Below are 26,960 nucleotides of genomic sequence, written 5' to 3' on the forward strand. Positions count from 1 at the left end.
ATTGGTAAGAACATAAAACTAGCCCAAAAGTATCGTTCTCGCTGGCGCACGGGACTTATCAGTGGCCCTAGTTTTCCCTACTGCAATGTGAAAGCAGCGACGGCATTGCTGCATTGGAAAAACAATACCACGATCGAGACACACACGGTCGCGGTGGCAAATGTCTGCAGCGCAGACAGGGTCCGCAGCATCTCCGAAAAGCCGCCGGAAAAATAACGACAGCGTCTCGCGGCCGCAATTTATGCCGCGGTGAAAGTCAGCTGACGCTGCAGTCACTACGTGCGGGAAAATTGTTCGTGCAGGGCAACAAACAGCTAGAGAAACAAATGAATGCGCGAACTGCATCGGTCGCGATGGGTGCATCCGTTCGGATGCAGCACCAAGGGGGATTGATTGTTGGATAATTTTCATCCGCTTTTCGATCGGGGTGGAAGGGGGGGGGTGGGGAATTTCGGGGAGGAGAAAGTGCCGTCTCCTTAAGGCCGTGCTTGGCAGAACGGGCCCCGCCAGCTATTGCCAGCTGCATTTGTAGCTATTTTCCGACTGTCGACAGCTCGGCCTTTTTAGGGAGCGAGTGAAAGATGGAAGCGGGCGTCTCTTTACCATGAATGAATCGTTTGCGCACACGTGAGGGTTGAAGTGGCTTACGGTGTGGTTCGTCCGGCTACAGCACACCAATTCGGGTGATGAAGATAAACGGCTCGCTTAACACTGAATTATGTTGACACCGGAGAAAAGGTGTCCACAGGAAAATTGAGCTCCTTGCACTTCTTGCACGATTCACGAGGGAAATCACAAAATTAAAACACAATTAAAAGGTTGAAAACGGTGTGATTTTACGGGAAGCTTTTAGTGTAATTAATAGCGTCGTTTACAGAAGGTCGATGGGTAATGATTGAACGACTTGTATGAGAGTTGTCACATTTACATCATATGCTATGTGTAATTACTTGCGAATTAGGATTGGAGAATTGGATATCTATATTCAACTAGCAAGACTCTAGTATGAAAATATTTTTATAATGCAATTTAAGAGCAATATGCTGGTGAAATTGTCACCAAAATTGGAAAAATTCCACTAGTTTCGATGTTAAGCGCACAAAGGTCCCATAGTTACATAGTGTACACATAGTACTACATGTTTAGTAATGTCGCGGGCTCTGTGCTAAATCCGCTAGATGGCGCTAACTAATGCTAGTTATGTGCGATGTGTTTTGACATAAGCGGGTTAATATTAAGATTCTACGTTTATGAGTATTGAAATATATATTTTTACTTAACATTAAAGCATTGAATCAAGCAGGTTTAACTCGTCATGGCATAGGACATCATAGGACTTATATAGGACCAGAGAAATTGAGTCTGGGTGTCTGGCAAACTCTCTGTAAGGACAAGTTTGACGTGGTAGGAAAAATAATACTAAGTTTGTACTTGAAAAGAAAGGGAACAAAAGTAATAAAAATGATTGACTGAGCAACTCCCTTTGCTAACACCATATCGGGACCTTATCGGACCATGTCGTCTTATTTTTATAAACAAATATCAATACACCTATCGTTTTCTTGAGTAATAGAAAATAGTAATAGAAAGTTTTTGGGGAATATAAAATAAAAATCTCGTTTGAGGCAATTATGCATGCACAGTCTAATGCAGTCATCATCAATTTTTTAGTAGATCATGCAATTCCCTTCAGTACACCACTAGAATAGCTACGTTTGATAGGACAACGCTATTGTAGAGCCTTCAGAAATTCAACACTTGTCTCGTTCTGCACGGACAAGTTTGATGATATCATATTTTTACTTTAATCCACTTTTTTCTTAGCACCTCACAAATTCGATAGTGTATTAGGTGCTCGTGTTCTTAACTTGCCCATCCTAATTCGCCGGCTAGAAACGTGCTTCGAGAATGTCAAGAATCACGGCACGTCGTCTTTCGCTCGTGTGGAGCAAGACGGGCAGCCACAGTGACCGTAGCGATAGTGCTAGACCAGCGGGGACCCAAAGCGTTCCGATCAGAATTCCTCGCATCGTCAAAGGCTGCTCTCGGCGTGCCGGGCGATCCACGTGACATCGGTGACAATCCGCGCGGTTATTCGTAGCGTCGGCTAAGCACCGAATCCGATCGATGAATTTCTAATTTTACTCCAATTTTCATCCACCGACACATTCGCGGCGTACGCATCAAGTTACGGCACAGACTTTTCACTCTTCGCAGTGGCTTCTCTTTGGGGAACTTGTTTAATTCTTACTTCACTGTAAGCATTCAAACATACTCTCCGAAGTAGGGCAATACGTTGCATTTAACCGGCGCAGCGACCGAAAGCATCGAACAACTAAATATAGCGAAAATTTAGGAACGAAACTAAGTCTACTAAGCAGTAGATAGTAGTAACAGACAAAAAGAAGAGAAAAAAACATACACACACACTGACTATCGTTCCAAATCAAATTGGACGTGTGTCACTTTCGCCGCCAAGTGGTGAAAGTGAACCGAACGCACGATGGACTGAAATGCATCCGATGCTATTGTGTCTGGGAAAGGAATGGCTATTTTTCTCCGAGTATATTGTACGGCAGAGAAGAATGCCACGTTAATGCTTTTTTCTTTTTCCACGCTGCAAGGCTGGAAATACACTTCACGGGTAGTTGTACTAAAATAGATACTGGTGCATGCTATTTACGTTTGATAATTGTATAGCCACCAACAGCAACAATTTATCTTTGAAATTCAATTGTGTTTCAACATTTCATAGAAAAAAAATAAAGAGCTCATTATTTGAATGTAATAAAAGATTCCAAACCTTCTTTACAACATCGCAGGCTGGAGGCAAGCCCACAGGAAATAATCAGAACAACTAGGCGTAATTAATCAAATTAAATAATATGACAGAAGTGTACGCCTTGCAAGAAAAAATTAACTGAAACGCCGGGAAAGTGGTCTATGAACCTAAAAAAAAAACTATGCCAGATGAATCAAATACATAGTTGTGCACAGTGGGATTATTGAAAAGCGAATAGACATGAGGAAGTAAGGCATACTTAATATCTAAAGTATTATTTTTCTTAAACATTCCTCATGTGTTTAATATGAACAAGAGCAGAGTTGTTCATTCATTTATTCTAAATAGGCCAACGTAGACCAATCTACGTTCGAGGATAGTAAATTATTTTTAATATACAAATATATCCAACAACTTGTTCTATTTCCAATGTCGTTATCCCATAGTTCTGTGTCTGGCTTTGTAGATCTGCTAGTTGCGAACGGAACCAGATGTGACATTCTTGCCTTACCAACCGAGCGTACAAAGGCATGGCAGCATATTTTTCATAACTATCCCTACGACTAGAAATGACGAAAAAATAAATCTCCTAAGCGGCACTCACACAGCCACTCAGCCATAACTGTGCAGGGACTTTTGTACGCATTGTTGCAGGAGGGAAAAAAAACGACCGATCAATCGATCCTTCGCGTCGGGCCCTTTAAACCGGATAGGAAAATCGCTTTCCGCGCGCTCATCGTGCCGGGTGAGCAACAAACAACCCCGCTCGCAAATATCTGATTGATGGTTGCCGCCATCGGGAACCGCCGTGCACCTAACCACCGCAACCGCCACTAATGCGCGCGAATCATTTCATTTGACATCGATTCCTAGAATGGTTCCGTGTCTCCCGGGTGGATCTCCGACGGAAAGGGGAGTGACATTCGCGACCGATTATCTTGCCAACGCAACGGCCCTGCTGGCTAGCCTAGCTGGCGAAGAAACCCTTTGAGCAACGTTACGAATGCGTATCGGCATCCACCGGGATCAATAAAGTAATTACGGAACTGCCCGTAGATTACGCTCCAGTATCATCGATAGTTTCGCCGGACCGGAAAGTACAACGTGACCGATACGCGAAACCCGTTAGAGCGAGTGGTTTGGTACGGGCAGGAAAGGACAATGTTGCACGGAGGGAAACTATCGACGTGATCAAGCTTATCGCCAAAGGCTCACCTTCGATTATCTTCAATTAATCGTCAAAGCTTAATGATTCATCCATCAAAGTGTGCACGTTTTTTTTTTGTTATGCCTGCATCACACATCTCCATAAGGATGGATTTTTCCCCCGTTCCCATGGTAACGGACGGTTGTCCTTGTTGAGCCGGTTAGAACAATGGTTTTTGCACATAATTTACCCCGATTCGAGCGGTAGTTCGTCTGTTCTGGCTTTAGGTTGGTCTCCCCTTTACCCCAAATATCTACACCCAGTCGATGGGAACCAAGCGCTAACACCGTTTACTGTGCAGCTTTTCCCGCGATGCTGCGTTCTTCGTCACCGTAACAGGGTTACTGGTGGAATTCTTATCCCCAGAATCGGATGGATCTTCACCTAAAATCGATCGATTCACTACACTTCGAGCCGTGAAGCAAACGAAAAGGATGATCAAACAAACAAAAAATACGCACACAGAAACAAACCGATCAGGGTCGTCTCAGGAAAGGGGATTTCAAAGTGTTTTACTTCTGCTTTTTCTACTCTTATCACCGGTGCACACGGTAGAGCGTGGGAAAGTGTTTGGAAAATTGCCGACATTCTTGGTGAGCTTGTTTGAATTTTATTGCTACCAATGCACCACATCCTCGGATCGGCACTCTCATTTTCGTGTCGCCCCGAAAAAGTTGGTCCTGATGACGTAGTTAGAACGAGTTCGGGTTCTTGTGTTATAGACGGAGAATTTGAGGATTTATTTTATAATTGATCTTTTACATTGTTGGGCTTCAATTGTAGGATTTTCTGTTGTCGAATGAAGATAGACAATATTTTAGAGTTACAAACGATTACATGTTAACGTTAAAGGGACTTTTTGAGTGATTTGAGTGGCTTCACTATGATTTCTTCGACGAACATGGTTGGTTTATGATTATACTTTTCGGTAATTTTAAGTTTTTGGGAAACTATAGCACAACAACATTACAACATTTATACAATGCATTTGTTCTTGACATTTACTAAACTGGAAGCTATTGAAAAATATCCAAATTCTTAAGAGGGTAATGGTTATAGGTCCTAACTTATAAGTTAAAATTTTGGTACGTAACACTATTTTTAAATAATCAGAAAAATAATTCTCTCAAGCGTTAAATCATGTGAGAAGATACTCAATTTTGTTGAAACTCAAACCCTATAATGCTAGTTATAATAGTATTAACTAAACTTCAATTACATTATTTTTCCCCGTATTCGTTCTTCGAAGATCTTCGATCACCGATTTCCGATGGTGGGAGTATTACAGTGGAATACAACATTAAACCTTCTTCGTACACTTTATGGACAATTATTAATCCAGATGTTAGCCCACGATTCGGTGGAATTTAGCAACGTGAAACATCTTAATTGATGATCCTGCCCGATACAACAACACACGCCCTGCAGCAGAGGTCTTGCCGAAGGGCCTTGCCGATTAGCAAGATGCAGTTTCCGCGGATGTGTATCGTTTATTGGGCCATTCTGTTTGCTGGATTGCTTCCTATCCTTTTAAAACGCTTACAGCACATGAACAAATTCTCCGAAACGCAAGCATATTGCTGGTGCTAAAAGGGCCACCTCAGCCAGTGTGCCTTTGCGGTGTCAAAGAGAGTCATCAAGGCCGCGCTCAGTATGTCTCCATCGCTACCTTTCTGCTGACCGTGTCGAAAGGGAGAACAATTGAATCAGATAAGAGATGATCGTGTTAGATCTGAAATATTACTACACACCTTCGGTACCGAGGCTGCGCGTGCAGCAAAAGGTACGGTTTTTGTCAACCCCGCTTACGAAAACTCCGCCCCAGGGAAGTTGGAAGTTGCACACAGAAACCACAAAGCCTTTTGCAAAAGCAAAGCAAAACTTTGGAATCGTTATAAAACTGGTTTAGTTAACAGCGTTGTAACGCGCGTCCATTCGTCTTACGGATGTGGGTACCTTCCCAAGGGGAAACTCTTTACCATATCCAGTACATTAATGGTGTTCCGCTGGAACACCGCGCTCGTAGAATAAATGCAAACACCGGTAGAGGAGTAAATATTTTAATAAGACAAACCCACTGAAAAGCACACATCGTACCATCTTCCTGTTGTTGTAGTTTCAGTGGCTTTGGTTAGTATTTTGTAATTATCTTCAACTATTTCTCCCCCAGTCCCATAAAATTCTAGGCCTACGTAAGGAGGCGTACAGCACCAGTCTTTGGCCTATCGGGAAGATATCGAGTTTGGTTAGGGAATCTGCCCAGATTCAGCAGAGAACTTCGGACTAAGATTATAATGTTTGCTATTATCGCCGGTTGCTACAGGCGTGGGGAATGTTTTCGGAAACGAGTCCTGCTTTCCTTTAGTCCATACTGGTCCAAAAATCCTTTTGTACCTTTACCGACCGTACTGGCTGCTAGAGCAAACGGTAGACCTTCGGTGCATGCGGTGGATCGTGCGGTGTCGATAAGATGCTACTGGAAGAACCATTGGCATTTGCAACCAAGCCTACCGGAGCTGAGTTCGGACTTCTCCGTGTAAAGATCTTTCTCCGTCGAACAGTCCGGATGCAATCTACGACCAGCTAGTTCTCGAACCACTGCTACCGAACCGAAGAAATCTTTATTGAAATTGTGTGTAAATTATTCGCCCCATCCTCCTACCAACGAGTGGGCCTTAAAAACGGATAAATGCTAAAGATTTCTCAAGCCTAGGCGCGTCCTCGATGATTGTCCCTTCAGGCACCCGCAACCAAGAGCTTTCCTCACATTCATCAAAGCCACGAACGGTTGTGTGCGGGCCGGTGCTACGATACCGGCCGGGTATGCTGAATGCAAACGTATGAAGTCAATGTTTTAATTTATAGACTCCGGTCTGTCTGCGTCGCCCTGCAAACTACGAACATCGGGTGTGATGGTGTGGTTCCTGTTGCACCCGCAGCGCAAACCAACCACTGCAGATATTGCCTACTTGCCGGTGAATTTGTGCTGCAAAGCGCGGCAACCCATCCGATTCTGGGCGAAAAGCGAATTGCAGATTGGGGTTTTGTCGGTTGCCATTTTGCCGTCCCCACCAGCTACCCACTACAGGCTCCAGACTGTAGGTGGTACGGGGGGTTTGATGCAGTTCCGGATGCAGTTTTGCTGCACAGTACATCAACATCAAACGCATGCCTCAGGTGCTGCAGATATGCTAGGTTTTAATTGAAAATCGGCCTCACTTTGTTGAGAGGCTTTGCAGGTTTTTGCAAAGTAGAATACGGATAGGCATTTGGGGAACTTTGTTTTATTTTTGCTGTTGTTTAATGCGCTCCAGGTAGTCCCAGTGTGCCGTTCATTAGGTGATGGCGGCTTTGTGTAATTTCATTAGCCAGCTGGAGATGCTGCTGATGTGATTAGAGTTAACATTAATAGGGATTGAGTTTTGATTATTATAATTTTATATTCGTTTTAAACTGTGAAGAAAGGGCTTACCTTAGACTAAATTTTTCATGAAGTTCATGAACTGTCTCCTGGAACCTTCTGGTTCCTAGAACCGGCAGGTTCCAAAATATGTTTGTTCCCAATATTCAGTACACTCTTCTTCGCACTGGTAATTCGCTACATAATCATAGAAGCATCACTCTCGCTAGCTAATAGAACCATTGCTGGGAAAGCGCTCCCAAAGCCGTTCCCATTTCAGCAAACAAACGACTCCATCTTCTAGCCATAACAAACGCGTCCGCCGCACGTTCCACGATTGAGTTGATTGTCGGCGATGATTGTGTACGCTGCATTAGCGTTGCCTGCGATCTCTACCCAGCGGGCGGCCGTCCAAGGTACCTTTCGGCTTTCCGGCTTTCGGTATTCGTCTGCAATCAATTAATGTATCAATCAAAATGTAATAACACAAATTTATTGAATGCTTCGATACCGTTCGCTATACCACGGCGCGTAGGATCATTGCGCCAAGCGGTTAAAGGTGGTGTGGGTTTTGGGAACCGGGGGAGGGGGGCACCGAGTTGCTATCCCACCCTCTTTGCAATCCTGCGGTTCACAGACGCCTCACCGCACTCTAATTGAAGCTTGCAATCAAATAAATTGATTATCGTTCAGTCGCCACCATCATCATCATCGTCCGGTTCACGTCCAGACGCTGCATGCTTCGGCGACATTATAAATAGCAGAGACCCGTCAAACCGAGGTGCCGATCGAATCCCGACACCAGTCAATCGGATCCTTTGCAAATAGCTGAAATATTAGCGCTCGAGTGCTTTTGTCACGGTAACACCTTGGCACGAAGCAGCAACGAGGCTCCTCGCTTACGGTGGAAGCCCGGAAGCCTGTCTGTCAGTGCTGAAATCAGCTCGACTTAACGCAACGTTGATGCGTAATTACGTGCATCTCCGGTCCAGGTGGTGGCATTTATGCTTTTCGGAATACTGTCGCGGGATTGGAAGCTGTCACTTTTTAAGCTTTATCCTTAATCCCGGACGAGGTAAACGTTTTTTTTTGTCTCTGGTTAAGCGTTACCGAACGAAAATTGTCGAGAAACATTGTTTAAGGATCAATTTAAAAATCTGACCAAGCCAACAAAAATAATAATTGTCGCTACATTACCTTTTAAAAGGGTTTAGTATTTAATTAAATGGGATTATAAATATTTTTCAATTATCATTACTTCTCAAAAATGTTAGAAACGTTCGTGTAATCGTATAATATATTATGTTGAATATTTTTGCCTTAGAAAGTAGTAATCATTTCATTCTTGATATTGCTTTATTCTTGATATAAAGTGTAATACTTTAATTTTCATAGCCTCAAGAGCCTTAAGGTATGCAAAAAGCATAGCATTCGAAACCGAAGATGAGTCCAGAATCTAAGTAGTGCTTAAAACACTTATTAACGGAAGGATTGACATCATTTAGTTCTTTCTTGTTAGACTAAACACTGTTACCCAACACATTCTACCAAAATGGCTAAAACATGAACAAAAACGTCACACAATTACCGTGTTTAACTCCATTTTGAATGATTGAAAAAAATGATTGAACGGTGTACAAATTGAAACCCCCAAAAAGCGAACAAAACACCACAACTCTACACACTTTCCCATGCGGACCGTGCGTCCGCAAAACATTCCACGCGAAAAATTCTGTCCACGGTGTGCCTGTGAGAAAACAGACAGGCGAGCGAAAGGAAAAGCCAAGAACCTGCAGCATTACATCTAATGCGATTCAGACGGTACACGGCGGCCAAACTTCAAACGGTCGATTCGGTCGAACACAAGACGGCACGAAAGCCCGAACCCGCGACCCCCGGGGGCAAACGCTTCGTGACGCGTTCCATGGGCCGCGTTCCCTGCTGCCCCGGAGAGGGTGTATACCGATCGAATAGCGATCGTTCGAAATTGCCCCAACCAATAGCGGTGAATACAATCGTGTCGAAGAAGTACAGAATGAGCAAACTGAAAAAAAAACCGTAGCCACAGTACACAGCCCTCATTGACCAACTGGACGCACCGTTTAATGAGTTTACTTCCACGTCTCGGTGCAGCTTCTCGTCATCCCCAGGCAGCTCTAGTGCGCTTCTTTTGGAGTAGCTTCTAAAGTACACCAAATCTTCCGCTTCGCTTCCACAGTTTCTTCCGTACTCACCGTGGTCCGCTTGAAAGTTCCATGCTGCTAAATTTGGTCGGCCATTTTTCTGTCCATCCACGGCTGAGGGATCCCATCGGATGCGGATCTCGATGGCCGACGAAGGGCGATGCAACCGCAGCAGCAGCAGCAGCAGCAGCAGCAAAAAATTCGATTCTTCATCGACCGTAAAGGCACGGAAAAGGCTCAAATGAACCGTCTTCGGGAGGTTTATACACAACGTAGAGCTTGTTTTTCTGTTGTTGTATTCTACCACCGCCACAACCATCCAAGATCCAATACGCCTTATCATTAACATCTCCAATGGCCGAGCGATCCTTCGCCTTTCAGGACGTTCAGGTTCAGTACGGCACATCGCACGGACGACATTCGGCGCACATCCTCAGCTGTTGCGTACGGGTGGACGGTATGCTGTGGCGTAAAATAGAAATCTCCACAACTGCGCAAGAGGAAGGCGGTAAAACAACCAGAGGGAGCAAGGGTGAAACAACGGGGGAACCATTTCACGGAAATCGGTACCAGCGGCCGCTTGAAGTTCAAAAGGAATCCGTTTGTTTCGCAATCGCGTCCGATGCGGTGCGATTTTTAATTTGTTTTTGTTTTTGCCTTTTCCGTTGTCTTTGAACAACTCCTCGGTATAGGCGCGATTTAGTCGTCTTCGGTTCGGCAACTTGTTTCATATGCCAAGTTTTCTTCATTTTGTCCGTAATGCGCAATGATTGTTGCACAAAAGAATAGCTTCAACCGATCGTTTAAAATACCCTTACTGGATACACCATTTTGCTTCCCCTTTTTTGCTGCTGTAAACGAAACTATGGAGTAAACATTTCTAGAGAAAATGCCCTCCTTGCTGCTCGAGTTCTGAGCTCCATGTTTAACAGCAATTAAGATTTGTTCGTGTATGATGAGAAGATAAGTCACACCGACAGCTTGACCGAAAACAACGCACTCGAAGCGTTACCGGGAACCCATTACTCTCCACACTACCCTTAGTGAGGGTCTAAAGAAGACATCGGGGAGGGATAACGCCATTAATCCGATCGTCTTAAGACGCCGTCAAGCCGGCTCAACCAACCGTGGGGATAATCGCGTGCTGTTTCGGATACCAAAAACAAATGAGCCTCATTTGCCATTCCCCCATCGGAGTTACGTGTAGCTTGTTAATTCTAATCGAAATTGATGTACATCACTTACTCAAACACCTTTTGGTGAAAGCTACCGGGAGCCGGCTCAAACGCTCCACGCATGGACCGAAGTTTGGTGCGATCATATCGCTGCTGTTCAATCTTTGACACCTTGTTGGCGGCTCGTGTCGTGTGACCACCGGTACACGACCCTTACGGGGACCACCCTTAGAACATAGACACACTCTCTTCTGTTTTGAAGAAATCTTCACAGATGTTTAATGAGCACGATCGCGTGCGTGCTGTCCGATCGTTGCCACGTTGTTCATCGCTCAAACTCACACCCATTCAGTGCTTGCCGGTTCGGTTGCCGTTGCTTCGGTGGCATCATTATTTAATAGTCGGCACAAGAACAGTAGCATGGGGCACCGGGCATGGGGAGGTTCAGTAAAGTATGCTTAATCTCGCCAGTCAACGCTTCGTGTCATGTTGGTTTATTTTTGTCAACTACCAGCGCTACCTTCTACCCCCTTTCCATCGCCTACCTCCGTGGCAGAACGTGTAATTGATCTGTGACGTGATGTTTCTCGACATTGTGCCGTTGTTCACACGCGTCTCTGGAACGGTTGTTTCTCCGGCACTGGTTGGGTAATGCCGTGACAAATTTACAAACCATGATGCACGGTACGGAAATGGTGAAACAAAACACAGCATGAGTAATGATTTCAGCTCCCAAACCGCTAATGAACATCGTAAATTTGATGGCAAATATGAAGGAAAGCACATTACGCAGCGCGAGAACACAAATCTGTTCTGTACGATTTAATCTCGTGCCGGGTTAATTCATGCATTCAGAGAAACAATAATGCAGATGGTTTAATTGGCTGCATAGACGCGAACGTTTCCAGTTGAATTGATTGTGAACCACATTGTGGCTAAAATACCACTGGCTATCCTTCCAGTTCTCCAGGGAAACAGAGTGTCATGATCACGGACGTGGATATTAAACTACCAGTAAATATTTGTTCCGGCTGGCACATAACATAAACTCCACAAGGTGGTTGTTTAGGTAGGAGTGCTTTTAAATTGACCGTACAATAATATTTTATTAGCTCATTTATGATTGAACATTAAAGGGACTATAGAATATAAATGTCCAGGAAATCTAACAGCCGGAGCCGTGCCAGCGTCAACACCACCATCAAGCTTTAAGCATTACATTCAACGCGTAAGTTCGCAAAACTATGCTGTTTCACCATCGCACAAGATTACCAGACCGAATAGCGAGCTTCCCGTAGTGCCCTGCTAGCGCCGGACCAAAACGGAAGTAATTGCGGTAATTAATTGTGTTTTGATTAATTAACGATTAAAGTCAAATACACTTTGTTCGGTCGGCTGGACTTTTGATGAAACTGGAACACGACGTCGGCACTCGGACACTTAACTGAACGCGCTTGGTCTTCGACTTGGATGGAAGCATCCGTTTCGATGCTGGTCAACCGAAAGGCATGGGCACCGCGTGCAGCACAGGATCACTCATTACCCGCTGGCGCAGGCTGGGGACGGGAGAGTGGGGCAATGCAATCGATTTAATTACGCAATCACTACCGGCAAAACCGTCAGTAGCAAACCCCCCCCCGTGCACGTCGATAACGATCGCGACCCCAAACTCGAACGCGAGCGGGAACCAGCCGTTGGAAAGTCTTTGATTTCTACCGACAACGGAGCTGTCGAATGTCTTGAGAAAACAATCAACCATCTCTGCGCCATTGAAGAAAACGCCACTGGATGGAGATACGATCCGGAAAACGCTTGCCTGGTGAGTGAATGCAAGCGGAAAGCTCTCGGCGAAGAAGTAAGACCACTCAGTGAGGAGCTGCGATGTAATTAGTTCAGGCCCATTCCACAAAACCCTCGTCATGCGTGGTGCGTCCGGAGATGAAAGATGCAACTTCACGATGGTGCTAAAGCCAACCAACGAACACTCCAATAGTTAGGTGGTTTAGTCGCGCGTAAACCATTTCTCTATCTCCGCCATTACATCTATATTCATGTGTTTTGCAAACGAAATTCGCTCAAAAAGCGTCCCCACAGGAAAAAGGCACATTTTCATCGCTTTAGATCGAACTTCGATTTAGAAATGCCTGGAAGAACAAACGTGCCCAAACCCGTGGAGACCCTGGGAATTGTTGGGTGATTTATGTGAGCTAGCTCCACACCGACCCCAACATCCAAACACACAAACCCCACAGTAACCGGAGATAGTTCCAGAGAAACTCGTCGGTCAGCTACTTGATATCTAATCGCATAAATATCAATTAATAACCGATCGATCGCTTTCTGTGTGTGTTTTCTGTACGTTGGTCTACGTTTTTGTTTTTTTTTTTTGGACGATAGCCTTCCGGGTCCTGCCCAAGTTCAGCCACAACATACCGGGTGGATTTGGCGGGATTGTCGGGTTGGGGAGCAACAGTCTCAAATTTATGACCCATTTGCAGTCGATTCATGTCCTCATTTAGTCACACGGTCCACCGATCGAAGCTACCACACGGGTGCGATGTCTTTTTTCGTAAATTCTTGTATTCTTTTTTTTCTGAATCAGATCCGCTGTTGTTTTTTCGTTCAGTCCCCGGCACAAACCACAACAAACCCCTGGAAGCCGTGTGAAGAAGGTTGTATTTTTATATCGAAGCAGTTTAGAACAGCCTCGGTGGCTCCTTTTTTTTCTCTTTTGGCTCTTCCTTCCCGTTTGGATCGCATCTTTACCACGGTGGATGATTTATTAGATCAACACCATGCCGTCACGTTGCGCCTTCTCAGTTTCCTTGATGTTCTAGCCCGCAGATGGTGTATCGTTTGTTTGGTGAGTTTTGTTTGTTTTTAGCCCCCGGCTCCATCACGGGGGCCAGCTCCAAAAGAGCAGGTTTCCTAGGAAACTCGAGGCGTGTTTATGATAATGACAATCGAAACTTATTAGAGACATATGTCTCTAAATTAGACATGATCGACACAATCGATTTTAACAAGGATGAGGTCACGGGATTTTTTTTCTTCTCAAAGAAATGATACTGAAGTCCTAGATAAAAATAATGCCACAAGAGAACCACAATGTCTTCAGTAAATAGAGCAAAAAAGTTTGATCACAATACTGAATCTGTGATGTGCAATGTGAAGGAACCATGATCCCTTTCTGAGCGCAGCATGTCGAACGATTTATTCCTGGTAAATAGCGGTGGCGACATCATTTATCTTTCCTTACCTCGTTCATCTTCCTGTGCTGTTCTTCTATCCTAGGTTCCAAGGGCAAACGTCTCCCTAATCCATAGTCCAAAACCACCCGATCGGTCCATTGATCTACAGATTCCAGATCGGACGCCGACGGTGATCTATTTCATAGATAACGCCACTGGCTATTGGAATTGAGCGGGTTGAGATAGGAAAGAAGTTGGGCTAGAATTCTTCGAAATCGTCTGACTAGAAGCGGAATCGAATTGTCTGTATCTCTGTCGATTTGACTGTCGATTGCTTCAACGTACCCGCAACCGGGTGGACACGAACCAAATATTTAAATTATGTAATTAATGATGTTTATGAATTTATTGACAATTTACCAAGAATTTATTGATTTGCTGCGGGTGGATTAGGGAACTCAGCGGGTAGCCAAAATATCGGGAAGGAAAACCTGCTTGTCTTGACTACGCGTTGTTTCTCTCCAGGAAAAACGTACACCCTACGCGTGATTTATTTGGCGCTTCGAATAACTGATTTCGGAGCTGGCAATTGGAACCAATGGAAGTGCTTCCCACCAAGAAAGTGCCTTTATGTCTTGTGAAATATTGCGCCGATAATTAAACGACATAAAAGCAAAGCGAGAAATAGGGCGAGTGAGCGAGTACCCAACGAGATAGGGCACATCGTACAACATATGTGACGATATTTGTCTTCCCAAAAACTGAACAAAGCAGAGTGTGTTCTGGCGCCTCCAGACAAAGACGAACTGCCTATTACACACTTCTTAGGCCGACCGACAAACAGAGGCCTCCCAGAATTAATATTACGTGCGCAGTCTACAGTATCTTGGAAGAACGGCTAAAAATAAGCTTGTACCGCTCGCATCCAGAAAGGCAATTCGTCATTGTTAAGGGATCCGTTCCGAAATTTTGTGATTTATTTCCTAAAGTTTCCGTTTTGATACCGATACGAAGTAAAACATTCACCGTAAAGTTGAGCCAGTGACTTTTAATTAGAGCCAAATGTTAATATGCAGCACAATGGTTCATCTGATCCGTTTATAGTTGGATTTTATATTGATTCAGCAACCAGAACGCCAACGCGATCAATCCAGGCAGAAATACAATCAATGCATGGTGTCTAAAATCTTCCCAAGAGTCTGTCTATAAGTATCAGGACGCCAGACAATACAAAATCCCCTCGTCAAGTTTATAGCAGTGAACCAATCGATGAAATCAATAAGTCACAGAATCTCTGCCCCCTCGGGGCAAGACTTATCGATCGAGTTTCGATCAAGACGCATTTTAAATCTGTACCACACAGATAAATGTTACCGTCCTTCGAGGCTCTAAATCTCGTTGTCTGGTGCTGGTGTCCAGACAGTGCACCAAAGATAAAGCAACGCAAGTTCCAGTTCCTTCCGAGTGCCGGTGGGATATGGGACCATCGATTGGTGTATCGTTTATTCTAATGAGCAGGTCGCAGAGCAGGCTCCAACGATCATCTCGAGCATTGATCAACGCGATTGGGACATTAAACGGGAACGGGATTGGAAAGGATGTGATGTTATTTACGAGCTTTTTGGCCGGTGCTTCTTGGGAAAACATGAGCACGATAAATTTGTACGCAAAAGATAGCGGTTTTCCGATTAGGACCGATTATAAAAATCGGCACTTAAATTTTAACGGTCAGCCTGACAGTTGGACGATGTCACCCGGTAGCCAAATGTCACGACATGCACATTCTTGGAAGATGTTGTCTAGAGGCTATGTTGCGTGACATGCAACGTGGAGATAATTTTTTCTTAAATTATCAAATAATATCTAATATATTGGCGATTTATTTTTTAGATATTTTAGGTGGATCGCATCCGGTGTATTAAAGTCCAATATTTTTCAATGTCTTCCTCAGATCCCGAAAAAAGCAACTGTCCTTCCGGAAATTCAATATCTGCCTCGGACAATAGAAATCCATACCGCGCGAATCGCATAGAGAAGCATTGCTACAGCATTAGAAATTGGCCCTACGCTACACACGCATTGTAGCAGCATCGAATCGGCAACCCAAAGGAACCATGCTGACGCTAGAAAAAAAAGATGCGCGAAGAAACCACTGCTCCACCAAACAACCGTTCGATTCGATACTTATCGTCGTCACGTTGTTATTTATTGCAAATCGACGGGCGGGAATTATATTTTCGGCATTTTTCGTAGTAATTTTTCTCGTTTTCGCACGGTCAATTAAATGGGACACACGGAGCAAAACGATTTCCGTGCTGCAGCAAGCGAGTGTGTCCAGACCCATTCGAGCAAGCGTGAAAAGGCGAAAAGCCAACGTGGTTTGTATGGCACTTGGGAATGGGAAAGAATAGGGAAGAAAGAGGATAAGAAGTGCAAACCCACAAAAAAACACACACTCCAAACAAACCTTCCAGCTAAAGAAGTCCTTCGTTCATTTGTATCTTCCGTAGCCCTGCCCGTACACGTTCATCGATTGCGAGTTTGTCGAGCCGGCCGGAACACGGTTCCGTATGGTGACGACTGGCGGCATCGGTCTCAAAAAGGCTGCGACTTTTCCCACACTCTTGCCTCTCCAGTATGCGCGCATGTTGGACATTTGTGCATTGGATGAAGCAGCACGAACAAAAAAAAATGGAAGAAAAGTACGGAACGGAGGAGCGAACGAGAGGGTCAGCATTTCGGGACACTTTGAGTAACGCCGTTTCTTCGATGATTCGCGAAAACCCAGAAACATACACACAGAATCGCAGATAAATAGATAGCGAAGGAGATAGAGCTCGCGGAACATGGTTACGGTATGGCGGTGGAGTGTGGTACAGTTTTGGTCAATTCGCAAGCACACCGATCGAAAGAATACGAAACCCCCATCTCCGACGCTGGAAACGGTACCAAGAAGCCCGGCGGAACGTCCAAAAGGGAAACACATCGTTCGGGCAGCGGTGTCCCATTGTGTCACCGGGAGTGCCCTTGTCTTGTTGACCTTGTCGTACGGTGGTACTCGCTACCCAAACCGAACCGCGGTTCCTATTTAACGCGTCGTCGTGATGCAAGTTGAAAGAGTATGCCGCGCTGTAACCACCAAACGGGAACCATTTTTAATGGGCACGCCAAACTCAACGCGGACCCAAGGAAGGCAGCAGTGCACCGCGAACGGTTAGGTATTAATTAAAATATGTAAAATTTTAATTGATACAAACGTCGAGAAGGGTAAGTGCCAGATCAGGTGTGAAATGTAGTTACGGGTTGGATTAGGGAGATGTGATCTTCCAGTGTGTAGGTATTACGTTCCACGTAACATTACTGTTTGATGAATGTTTAATACCCGTATAATGTTTACTTTCAGCTACACACCACTGAGAACAAGCGGTTGGCAACGAAGAAAAACACCTTAATTGGGTATGAAAGAATCGACAGTGTGTTGATAAATAAGTACTTACCCGTTGCGCAAAGCTTAAGCGTTTTAAATAACTTCCACCAATGAAGACGAAGGCGCTGGTTCGACGAAGGGACCGTACCGTGGTACGGTAACCACCATCGGCAGACAGTTCTACCGAGCACCGAAATCTCAAAGGCAGCGCGCGCGCACGATGATGAAGGCATTCGAAAAATGTTATCCTGCTGCGTTTTTTCCACTCATCGTACGCGTCACGATTATTGATATTTACAAGCGCCTTGTCGCGATCCCGAAGACGAAGACCGCGTCCCGTCCGATGGCGGTACTGTGGGTACGCATGTAAACGCACTCTACACGTTTCGGAAAACGATGGCTACGATCAATCAATATCATCTCTGGCCGCCGATGGTCAGGTTGCCACAATGATTAATCTAATGTTGTCACGGAGCGCCGGTAGAGCTGTGTATCCGTGTGGCTAAAGATCTACAAACCAGCATACACCCGAGCGCGCAGGAACGCGTCGTGATGGCTGAGCTTGACTGCTCTTGAATTCTACCGAAAAAATTGAGATCTCGAGTACGATCGTTCTGGGATCGTCAACTGTTCGAAGAAAAAAAACACAACGCGAATGGAAAAGAAATCGTTCCTGACATACCAGTCGCCATTCTTTCCTAGCCGAGGATGAAATTCTTTGCCGCTCGAGCCGTACAGTTGGCACTTCCAATTCCATACCCCAAATCGGGTTCGATTAATAACCATAATCGATAATTGGATCGAGCCTCCCCCATAAAACTAATGGCCAACGATTAGCGCACCAGGCTTTGTTTCGAAAACGGCGCCGGACCGGCAAAAGCACAAATGGTACGCGCAAAACCTGTTCACCTCTTCAACACCCAGTCGCGCCCAATCGTCCGTCATACCCCTGCAAGCGCGTACCGTTCCACATTCCATAATCCGATTTTACAAACACCGGCCGGTTTAGCAGCGATCACATTCGGGCATTTCGTGTCACGGCACGCGGGTACCGTGCCGGCTGACTGTGCGAACGGCGATTCCACCGCCGCGAAGGATTGATATTTGGCAAGATAATTCAAAGATTTCGGGCGGCATCTCTTAATCTTGCGCCACCATGATAAATATGAGTGGAAAAGCGCAGAACGTGCGAAGGCTCCGCAAGTAAAGCAGAACTTACAGCACAGCGGATGATGTTTCAAATATTCTACCTCCTTCATCCGGACGACGCTAGCCAGTGACCAAACCTGCCTGCCAGCTGTACGCGCCAAGTAGCCATATGGTTAGCCGCTTTTGAACCCGTCGTTCCGTTCGCGTCTTTCTTAATGATGTCAATTAATGGGTGAAATATTGCGACGATTTTAAAAACTCGTGTCGTGCGAATAGGTATTAACAGCTCTTCGATGTCGCCTCGTACACAAGGATGTCAACAATCTGCTCCGAGAATGTGTTTCCCACGATAAAAGGAGTATAGATACGAATTTTACGCAATGCCTTTGATACTGGAATCATATGGTAGATTATTCAAATTAATGCTGAGAATTGTATTGATTGTACCACATCAAGCTTTTCCACAAAATTCAATTGCGGTTTAAGCTGGGAAAGGATATGTACCACGGTATTACATTTGCTTTGAAGTCTTGGTTTGCGGCAGAAGTGTCCGGGACAGTTCCAGATAGTGCTTTATCAGATGCAAATCATTTATTACGGTCATTTCTGATAGTCACATGCATATGTTGTTTGCACACCCCTGACAAGACATATCCCTTGACATTTGACAGTTGTCACACACTGTAGCTGTTGCGTTCTGCTTCTTGTGCGTATGCGGTCAGAATTGTGTATTTCCATAGCAACCATCGAAGAGGCCGCGCAAGATTGACTCATTGCTAGCATCCAATTTTCACAAGCCAGTCATAGTCAGAACGTCAAGTGTTTCACTTCATATTGCTCGTGTTACGTTTGAGTTGAAGAAATTTTACACGAAAAAGTATCGAAAATCAGTGAGAATGATTGGAACACAGGCTCTGAAAACCAAAACGCCAGTGGTTAGTGAATATACGACAACAGAACGGAGACCGCTAAAGGGTAAGTACTGTGCCATAGCGTTTAGTCTCCATATTGCTTCAATCGGTCAGATTATAATTGCTTCTCTCGTTCAATGTGCAGATATCGATGTAAATCGAAGGCACCAGCCTCATATTCCGTTTAAAGATGGACGGAACATAGGGAAGGCAACCATTTCTTCCGGGTTTCAGGTGTTTGCAGATGGTGAAACTAATGTGAAGATACCGATGAAGGTACCTGCGGATGGTGCAAAACAGGTGGTCGGGTTCAAAAAGCCGTTTCAAATGATCAATGGCATAAGTAGTAAAAAATCGGTTACTAATCATACTGGAGCGATAAATGGGGAACAGTTGAATGTCGGTTTCAGGGCCAACTGCGGGGCCTTTAAAGATAATTCCCTTTTTGAGCACACCATTTCGACAACTAGTGCAAAGGGTTCTAATATGAACTGGCTCGAAAAACAGCTTGCTTTGATGGAAATCAAAGAAAAATCAAACAAACCTCAAGACCGGGTTCTTGTGACTGAATCATACGGTGCAGAAGGTATTATAAATGATGTCCCAGCTCCTCATATCAAGGAAATTGATTTCTTGGCCCCAACCGCTAAGCAATATGAAGATAACGTATGTGGGGGAAGAGAAAAAGAGCTAGAGCCAAAGCTATCAACCAGCGACACAGGTGCTATAAGAAAAGTTATCCCTGATGTATTTAATTCTACCAAATTTAACAATACTAGCCAGTTGCCTACATTCAAACTGAATGTTATGGCTGAAGAATGGAACACCACGAAGAAAATATTATATGATCATGGCACTTCTAAAGATTCTGTAGCATCCCACGTCGGTGTACAACAAAAACCGACGTTTTGGAATGTGCAAACAAATAATCCTCAACCAGAACTTCCTCAGCAGTGCACAGATGCTACCGAGACCAATCATAATTTTCCGACCACTACCCAACCAATCGGTAGAAAAATCGTCGGAAAAAAGTTGACACCGTTTGAAAGAGGACATCAAGCGATGGCTGTTGATATTCTGCTTGAGTTGGATGATCGGACGCAGGAAATTGAACGCTACGAAAGATATAAGGCAACGCGCCGTAAAAAAGCCATTGAAGCGATGCGTGTAGAGCAAGAAAGGATTAAACGGAAAAAAGAGTTGTACCAAAACGTACCGTCAAATATGAAAAATCCACTGCAGCCTACTGTGTTCAGATGTTCTAACTGTACAACGGAACGTTTTGGTATCGATGGTTTCCAGCGTACAAAGAACACCTCGTACAATCCTGTGCCAACAATTCCACTGTCTGCTATGGTTCCCGATGTTAAGCCGAGTGTTTGGATCATCAAATATCCAACACCACCGAATGAGCCAATACGCTACGAACCAACTGACCTATTGAGAATGAATTATACACCAAACAACAATGCTGATAAAAAGTATAAAGAGCAGTTTGATTACAGATTCCAATGAGACTATTTGGATTTTTTTCCCAGTAGTGATTAACCTTGTTTTAACTCCTCTATTCTAGTTCCAAGAAGCGTCAGGAAAAGTTGAAGAAATAACTCCGAATGGGTTGCTATGCTTAATTTCTAATATTATTATTCAAGAAGATGCTCTATTTGTAACAGCCGCCAGTAACGAAAATTAACTTAACGAACTACGCGCGAGTTACTTTCCGAACGATTTGATGCGTTATCGTCCAAGGTTTTTTTTTTCTTAATCATTTAACTACTCCTTGATAAATTGTAACACACCTAGTTAAAATAATAATAAATATTATTTTTATTCGCTTTTGTTACATCAAACGTAGCAATTTATAACCTGTGTCGCTTTTGTAGGCAGAATAAATTCCATTATACACCAAGTTTGTTTTTGGAGTCACCATGTCTGCTACGGTACCGTGGGAAAAAAATCATTCTCATAAAACTCACTCCTTCCTTCTAACGTGTAGTGTGGTGTAGTATATTATAGGGTTGTCGCACCATACATTTCCAATGGCTGTCGAGATATAGCATAGTCGTTCTTAATGGCATTCTAATCAGTTCACAAGAGTGCTCATATCATTTTCGGTTTGCGGTATCATTTTCACCAACAGTCACATTAGTCGCGTAATGCGTTAATAATACGAGGAATGGTATTTATTTGCAAAGAATGCATCTTGGACAACTGTCTCCAACAACCCGAAAAAGGAGCTGCAAATGATATATTCTTGCGTAGCTCCATTAGACCAAAGAACCTTTTTTGTAGTCATAATTTATAATAAATGGCCACCACGGGCCGGATCGGATGCACACATGTTGACTACAAGCGAAGAAGATTTTAATGTTAAACATTCTAACGTTTCTTTTTTCTACAATCATAGCTTGCTTCTTTTGATTTAAGCAGACAAGTCGACGGCTCATGCAGCGATACTAACATGTTGGGTTTTGTCCTCAGAGGCAAGGAACTTCAGGAATGTTGCATAAACGATATCTTCAAGCAAGCCTGTCACACAACTGTTTCATAAGATGATTTCTGTTTTGGTTAATGGCGAATATTATAGAAGAATTTATGTACCAACCATGTACGGTTGCCCATGTTACCGCGAGCCGATAATATCTCCACACATTAACACTCTTTTTTATCATGGAATGCTTCATTTTGCAGTCCGAATGTAAAATGCAAACTGTTGACTTTGATGAACAGATTATTATTCACTGCCGAATGGCGAGAATGCGAGGGAATTAGCGCACCTGTAAGGTCATAACGTTCATGCATCAGTATCAGAGCAATCCCAGGATAGCACTTTTAAGCTTAGTGTGAGTTTGTAAGAGAGATGTCCTCTCTGACTGCGATCTGTTTTTTTTTGTTATTTCTTGAGTTTCATCTGTCCTGTTGCTGCATTGCCGGCTTCCTGTTTCCTGTAGCAACAACAGACACGAACTTTAGCCAGTACAGTACACACCAGTGCGCAGCATCGTTGACGAAACCCACCGGACGTGCCGCGGTTTCTACGCGCATGCATGCACATCAACCACGGAGTGCACGGTTCGCCAGACCATAATTAACATGTTTTGGGCAATAAATCAGTTTTTCTGACATTTGACAACGCATTACACTTTATCAATTAAACGTGTATTAATTTATATGGGAATGCGAAGCGGTTTTCGGGACGCTGTGTGCATCCTGCTGCTGTTGCTGCTGCTGCGGGGTTTATTCTTGTTTCTGTTTTTGTTTTTCGGGATCGATTTTCGATGGGAACGCAGATGAGATCGGTACACGACGTCAGGATCTAGGGTCGTAACAAAGAAAAAAACAACTAGAGACACCAACCTGCCACCAGGAACAGTAGAGAATGATTAATGAGCGGATGAAAGGTCGCCTGGCCGTATCGAATGGGAATGGTTGTCCTTTCGGTGTGTGCTGCTTCTTCTCCGTTTAATTGGAACCGTTGTGGGATCGTCAGACACTCATACAGATCGTACTGGCGCTTAGCGTGACAAAACATTGCTGCGCTGTACGACCAGATGGAGAAAAGAAACACACACGTGCATACGACATAGACACTGGCGAACAAATCTTATGAAAATTTAAAGGTAATGCTTCTTTTTTCGGACATTTCAACCAAAATTACGATCCTAGTAATAATTTTCATTTCCGAACGTGTTTGTTTTTTTTTTTCATTTATTTCTCGTTCTCATATACTTGCACATTTTGGATGAGTGATAATTTGTGTGTATATATAATATATGTATAGTTTTGTGTTGTGTGACAGTTTAAGTTCGAGAGTGCTTCTTTCGCCATGCTAATATCATCAGTTTACACGCGTTTTTTTACTTTTTATTTCCTTTCGTGCCCTTTTTAAATCTTTTCCTTCCTAAATCAAAAACATTGCTGTTTCTATCGGTCTTAACGAATACACGCGGCTCTGTACGGTATTTCTTAAGTGGTCTTTACTATTGTATAAGAAGGATTGGTTGGTGATTTTGATTTCGTTAGTTGTTTTTATACAATTAAAATAACTAAACGCCCGATCGGTACCACCTTCTTTCCCCGCTTTGTGGCTTGTAAAACCGTGCGCATTTTGTGTGATAATGTTGGGTTGTGTGTTTTGCTTTTAGGTGAAAGTGAGACAATCTTAGACAAACTTACATTTCCCACCCAAAGTGTGTGATGTTTTGTGAGGCGCGTTTCATCAGACAAATTCAAAGCTTCAATCCCAAATAGCTACCATGGCGTGTTGCAATTATTCACAAAAGTTAACGTACGAACAGTAATTTGCCTTTTCGGTTGAATCTCTCTATCTCTCGCCATATCATATACGATCGCTTTACTATATTGGTTACATTGTGGTAGAAAAATAGCATGAAATTAACAAATTTGTCTTTGTTCATCTTCGCACGCAATGCTTACTGCATCTCACATTGTTTCCTCGTACCTTTATTTTACATCGCTGAGTTTATAATATGCTTCTCGGTTACGTACGGTTTCATTTCTTCACTTCATACCGAACACTAAAAGAACTACTCAAAATAGTTTTTTTGGAACACCCCGAACTAACAAAACTCACTCAAATGTTTCGCATGATGGAAAACTGGCTGGAACGGTAGTCGGTTCAATCATAATTGATTCAATCGAATAAAAGTGTTCACAAAAACAACAAAAATACAATGAATATCCTTTTCCGGTTCGCACCGCACTTTAAAAAATATGCACATTTTCACGCACGGTTTTGGTTTGTCTTGCGTCTTACCGAGTTGTTTACCACTTTTCTATAACTAACGTTCGTTTTTTTCCTATCTGTCTTTTCATCAACTGTCTTGGGATCGAGAGCTCGTTCGATTTTGATTATACATTTCAATATTTTCTCCTTTTTGCTTCTATTTTCCTTACGCTACTAACATGCCTGTTTCGTTATACACAGCGTAAAAGACTGTTTCTTGTCTATTCTTCTGTCACATCATCTCTTCTCCAGACTGGGCTTAATCTCACCAGCGGAAAAAAACACACAAACTTGTGGCTTTCTTTCTTGAAACGATCGTATGCTTCGGAACTCTAGTTTAATATTATTACACTACTATACACAGGGGTTAAGGGGGCAAAACGATTCGCATATGGGGATGAAGGGAGTGTATGGAGTTGTACAAAATAAGCACAAAACGTCGCTGCCGCGCGTGTTGTCCTTCTTCAGTCGATAAGATTTTCCCAACGCTTTGCACAGAGTTTCAATGTCATTTCAATGCTTTCGGTTCCCTTTTTTTGTCCATATCGCGCGTATTAGCTTTGCTTTGTACCGACCGAAAAAACCGCTAATATTGCGCACTTACAAATGTATAAGGTTGCATCTTTGTATATATTGTTTTCTTTTTCTGTGCCTTTGCTAGAGCAGAGATTTTGTAACTAACGAACGTTCGCTTCGTCATGCTGGTTTACCTGATGCTAATATCGTTTTGCAACAGTTTTGACTATCTAGAACCAGTACAAATCCTTCGACGATTCCTGTACTTGTGCTTCTAATCCTGGAAAGAAAAGATAAAACAAATAAAAATGTTAATCCACACGAATATTTACATTGAAACATTATTTCGAAGAATATTAAATGGTTTATTAATGTCTTCATACTTTAAAATCGTTTGCGAATGATACCATTCGGCAAGAAACGTATTAGCAGTGTGCTTAGTAATGATTCCGAGCAATAGATGGCGCTACTAACAGTTGCTAAAATAATGCCATTTAGTATCAATCATTGGAAGAGATACTATATTTTAAGGTTTTTTTTAATTATGTTTATGATAAGTTTTGTTAGCGTTTTACCATGTATAGCCAAATTAGCTAAACAACTTATTTCGTGCGTTCAATACAAGTACTATTGGTAAAGTACTCAGTAAAAAGGAGGAAAAAAATAACTTAATCAATAACACATTTCACTCGTGTATAGACGAAACGCATTGTTAATATGCTTCAACAAAAGGTTGAAAACTAAAACAAAAATGCTTTTGTTTCAGGCTGTTGCTACTAGGAGAGTAGTTATGGTATCCATAAGATTTACACCATCAATAAAATACCTCAATTACAATCAATAACATTTTATTTCGTCATACTACCAAACGGAATGACCTCCAAATAAAATGCCTCATTGTTACTGCACCGAATGTAATATTACAGCTCGCTACACACAGTCACCAGTGTAAGGACTATATCGACTCCTGAAAAAGAGTATGGGCTTTATGGCAGTACCCTTTCCATCGAACCGTTGGCTCAGCGTGCTACCACCACCGTCGCAAATATATTTTGTGCGGCAGCATAATGCGGTGGCCACAATACAACAACAACACACCACCATCGAAGGGCGTGTCCTCGGCAAAAGAGCAAACATAAGCGGTCCCCACGGTGGCGGTTCGTCCGTTGCAATTGGTTGAACCCAAGGGGAGAGAGAGCAGTAAATTATTTATTTCCTCCCCATTCTGATTCATCTGCCTTCTTGCGGGCACGGACTGACCGGTGGTCACCGAAAAAGGACACACCAAAGAAGAAGCCACAAAAGAACGAAACCAACTTTGTCTTTAGGACGCAAAGCTGTTTCAAGAGGGGATGTTGCATAAAAAAGACCCGATAGTTTGTTGATTTTGTGGCTTTTGAACTTTCAAGTCAAAAGTGTCCATAAATTCACCGAAAAGAAGTTTCATGCAAAACGTGTTTGCCTTTAAATATTATAGCAAAGTTTACGTCTATATAAAATACCATCTATCTTAACGCCGTTTGACTTCGAACACACAAAGTACAGACGGGTTGTTCTAGCGGCAAATATTAACCATTTACCAAATTAATTACCCTCCGCCTTTGCGTGAGCAGGAAGTTTCGGAATGGGTTCCCTTCCGTGTCCTGTGCGCATAAGAGTGTATGTAAGTTGTATAAAACTTTTGGAGCTAGTGTGTACACACGAACCGAATGAATAATTGCAGCAATTTGGAAGCCAAATAATAAGCGCCCCGAAACGAATTTTAGTTCGCCATCAAATTACACACACTTTTTTTTCCTTTTCCTCCCCATTATTCTTTCGTTAAAACTTATATACTTATGAATGAAGGGAAATGATGCACATTAAATTAAACTACCACTGGAGTCACCCCGCATACACACACACTATTGCTTAATTTCGTGTGCGAATGAAAATGCAAAGAGGAAACCCCCACCAACTCAATGAAGAATTTTTCCCAATTCTTCTCCGCGTTCCGAAATGAGATTCGCTTTTCTTCACTTTATCATCCGCTTTCATCAGCGCCCGTTTGAAATGATGGACAGGAAAATTATTTTGATGGACACTGGCACACTACCACTGGTTAAGGGGCGGCAAATATCAAAGACGCATATAAGAGGATGGAGCATGGAGCAGTTCTGGAGTATTTTTTTCCGCTTTTGCATAAAGTTTTCACGCATTTTCCTTTCCGTTTGATAAATGTGGTTTCATTTCCACCCCAAATTCACAAATGCTTTTGATGATGCCATCTTGT

General features: G+C 43.3%; 2 protein-coding genes across 2 annotated transcripts in view; one reads left to right on the forward strand and one right to left on the reverse strand.

The window, feature by feature from the left end:
• Positions 1-19,410: 19,410 nt before the first annotated feature.
• On the forward strand, positions 19,411-21,105 carry LOC128302649 (uncharacterized). Its single transcript, XM_053039515.1, has 2 exons — positions 19,411-20,906; positions 20,999-21,105. The coding sequence occupies exons 1-2, from the start codon at positions 19,411-19,413 to the stop codon at positions 21,030-21,032; spliced, it is 1,530 nt and encodes a 509-aa protein (XP_052895475.1). The 3' UTR covers positions 21,033-21,105.
• Positions 21,106-24,861: 3,756 nt separating this feature from the next.
• The window catches only part of LOC128303512 (protein vestigial), a 35,513-nt gene continuing 33,414 nt past the window's right edge, over positions 24,862-26,960 (reverse strand). Inside the window, exon 7 of the mRNA XM_053040492.1 lies at positions 24,862-24,968. Coding sequence (XP_052896452.1) covers positions 24,919-24,968 — 50 coding nt within the window. The 3' untranslated portion in view covers positions 24,862-24,918. The remainder of the gene's footprint in view (positions 24,969-26,960) is intronic.

This window comes from Anopheles moucheti, chromosome 3 (assembly GCF_943734755.1).
Source record: "Anopheles moucheti chromosome 3, idAnoMoucSN_F20_07, whole genome shotgun sequence".
Taxonomy (NCBI): domain Eukaryota; kingdom Metazoa; phylum Arthropoda; class Insecta; order Diptera; family Culicidae; genus Anopheles; species Anopheles moucheti.

What these genes read in the sequence shown, in the direction of transcription:
- LOC128302649 (XM_053039515.1), top strand. Translation starts at nt 19,411, where the DNA reads ATGATTGGAACACAGGCTCTGAAAACCAAAACGCCAGTGGTTAGTGAA. An exon ending in AACAACAATGCTGATAAAAA is followed by an intron (nt 20,907 to 20,998) that starts GTATAAAGAGCA and finishes CCTCTATTCTAG; the next exon opens with TTCCAAGAAGCGTCAGGAAA.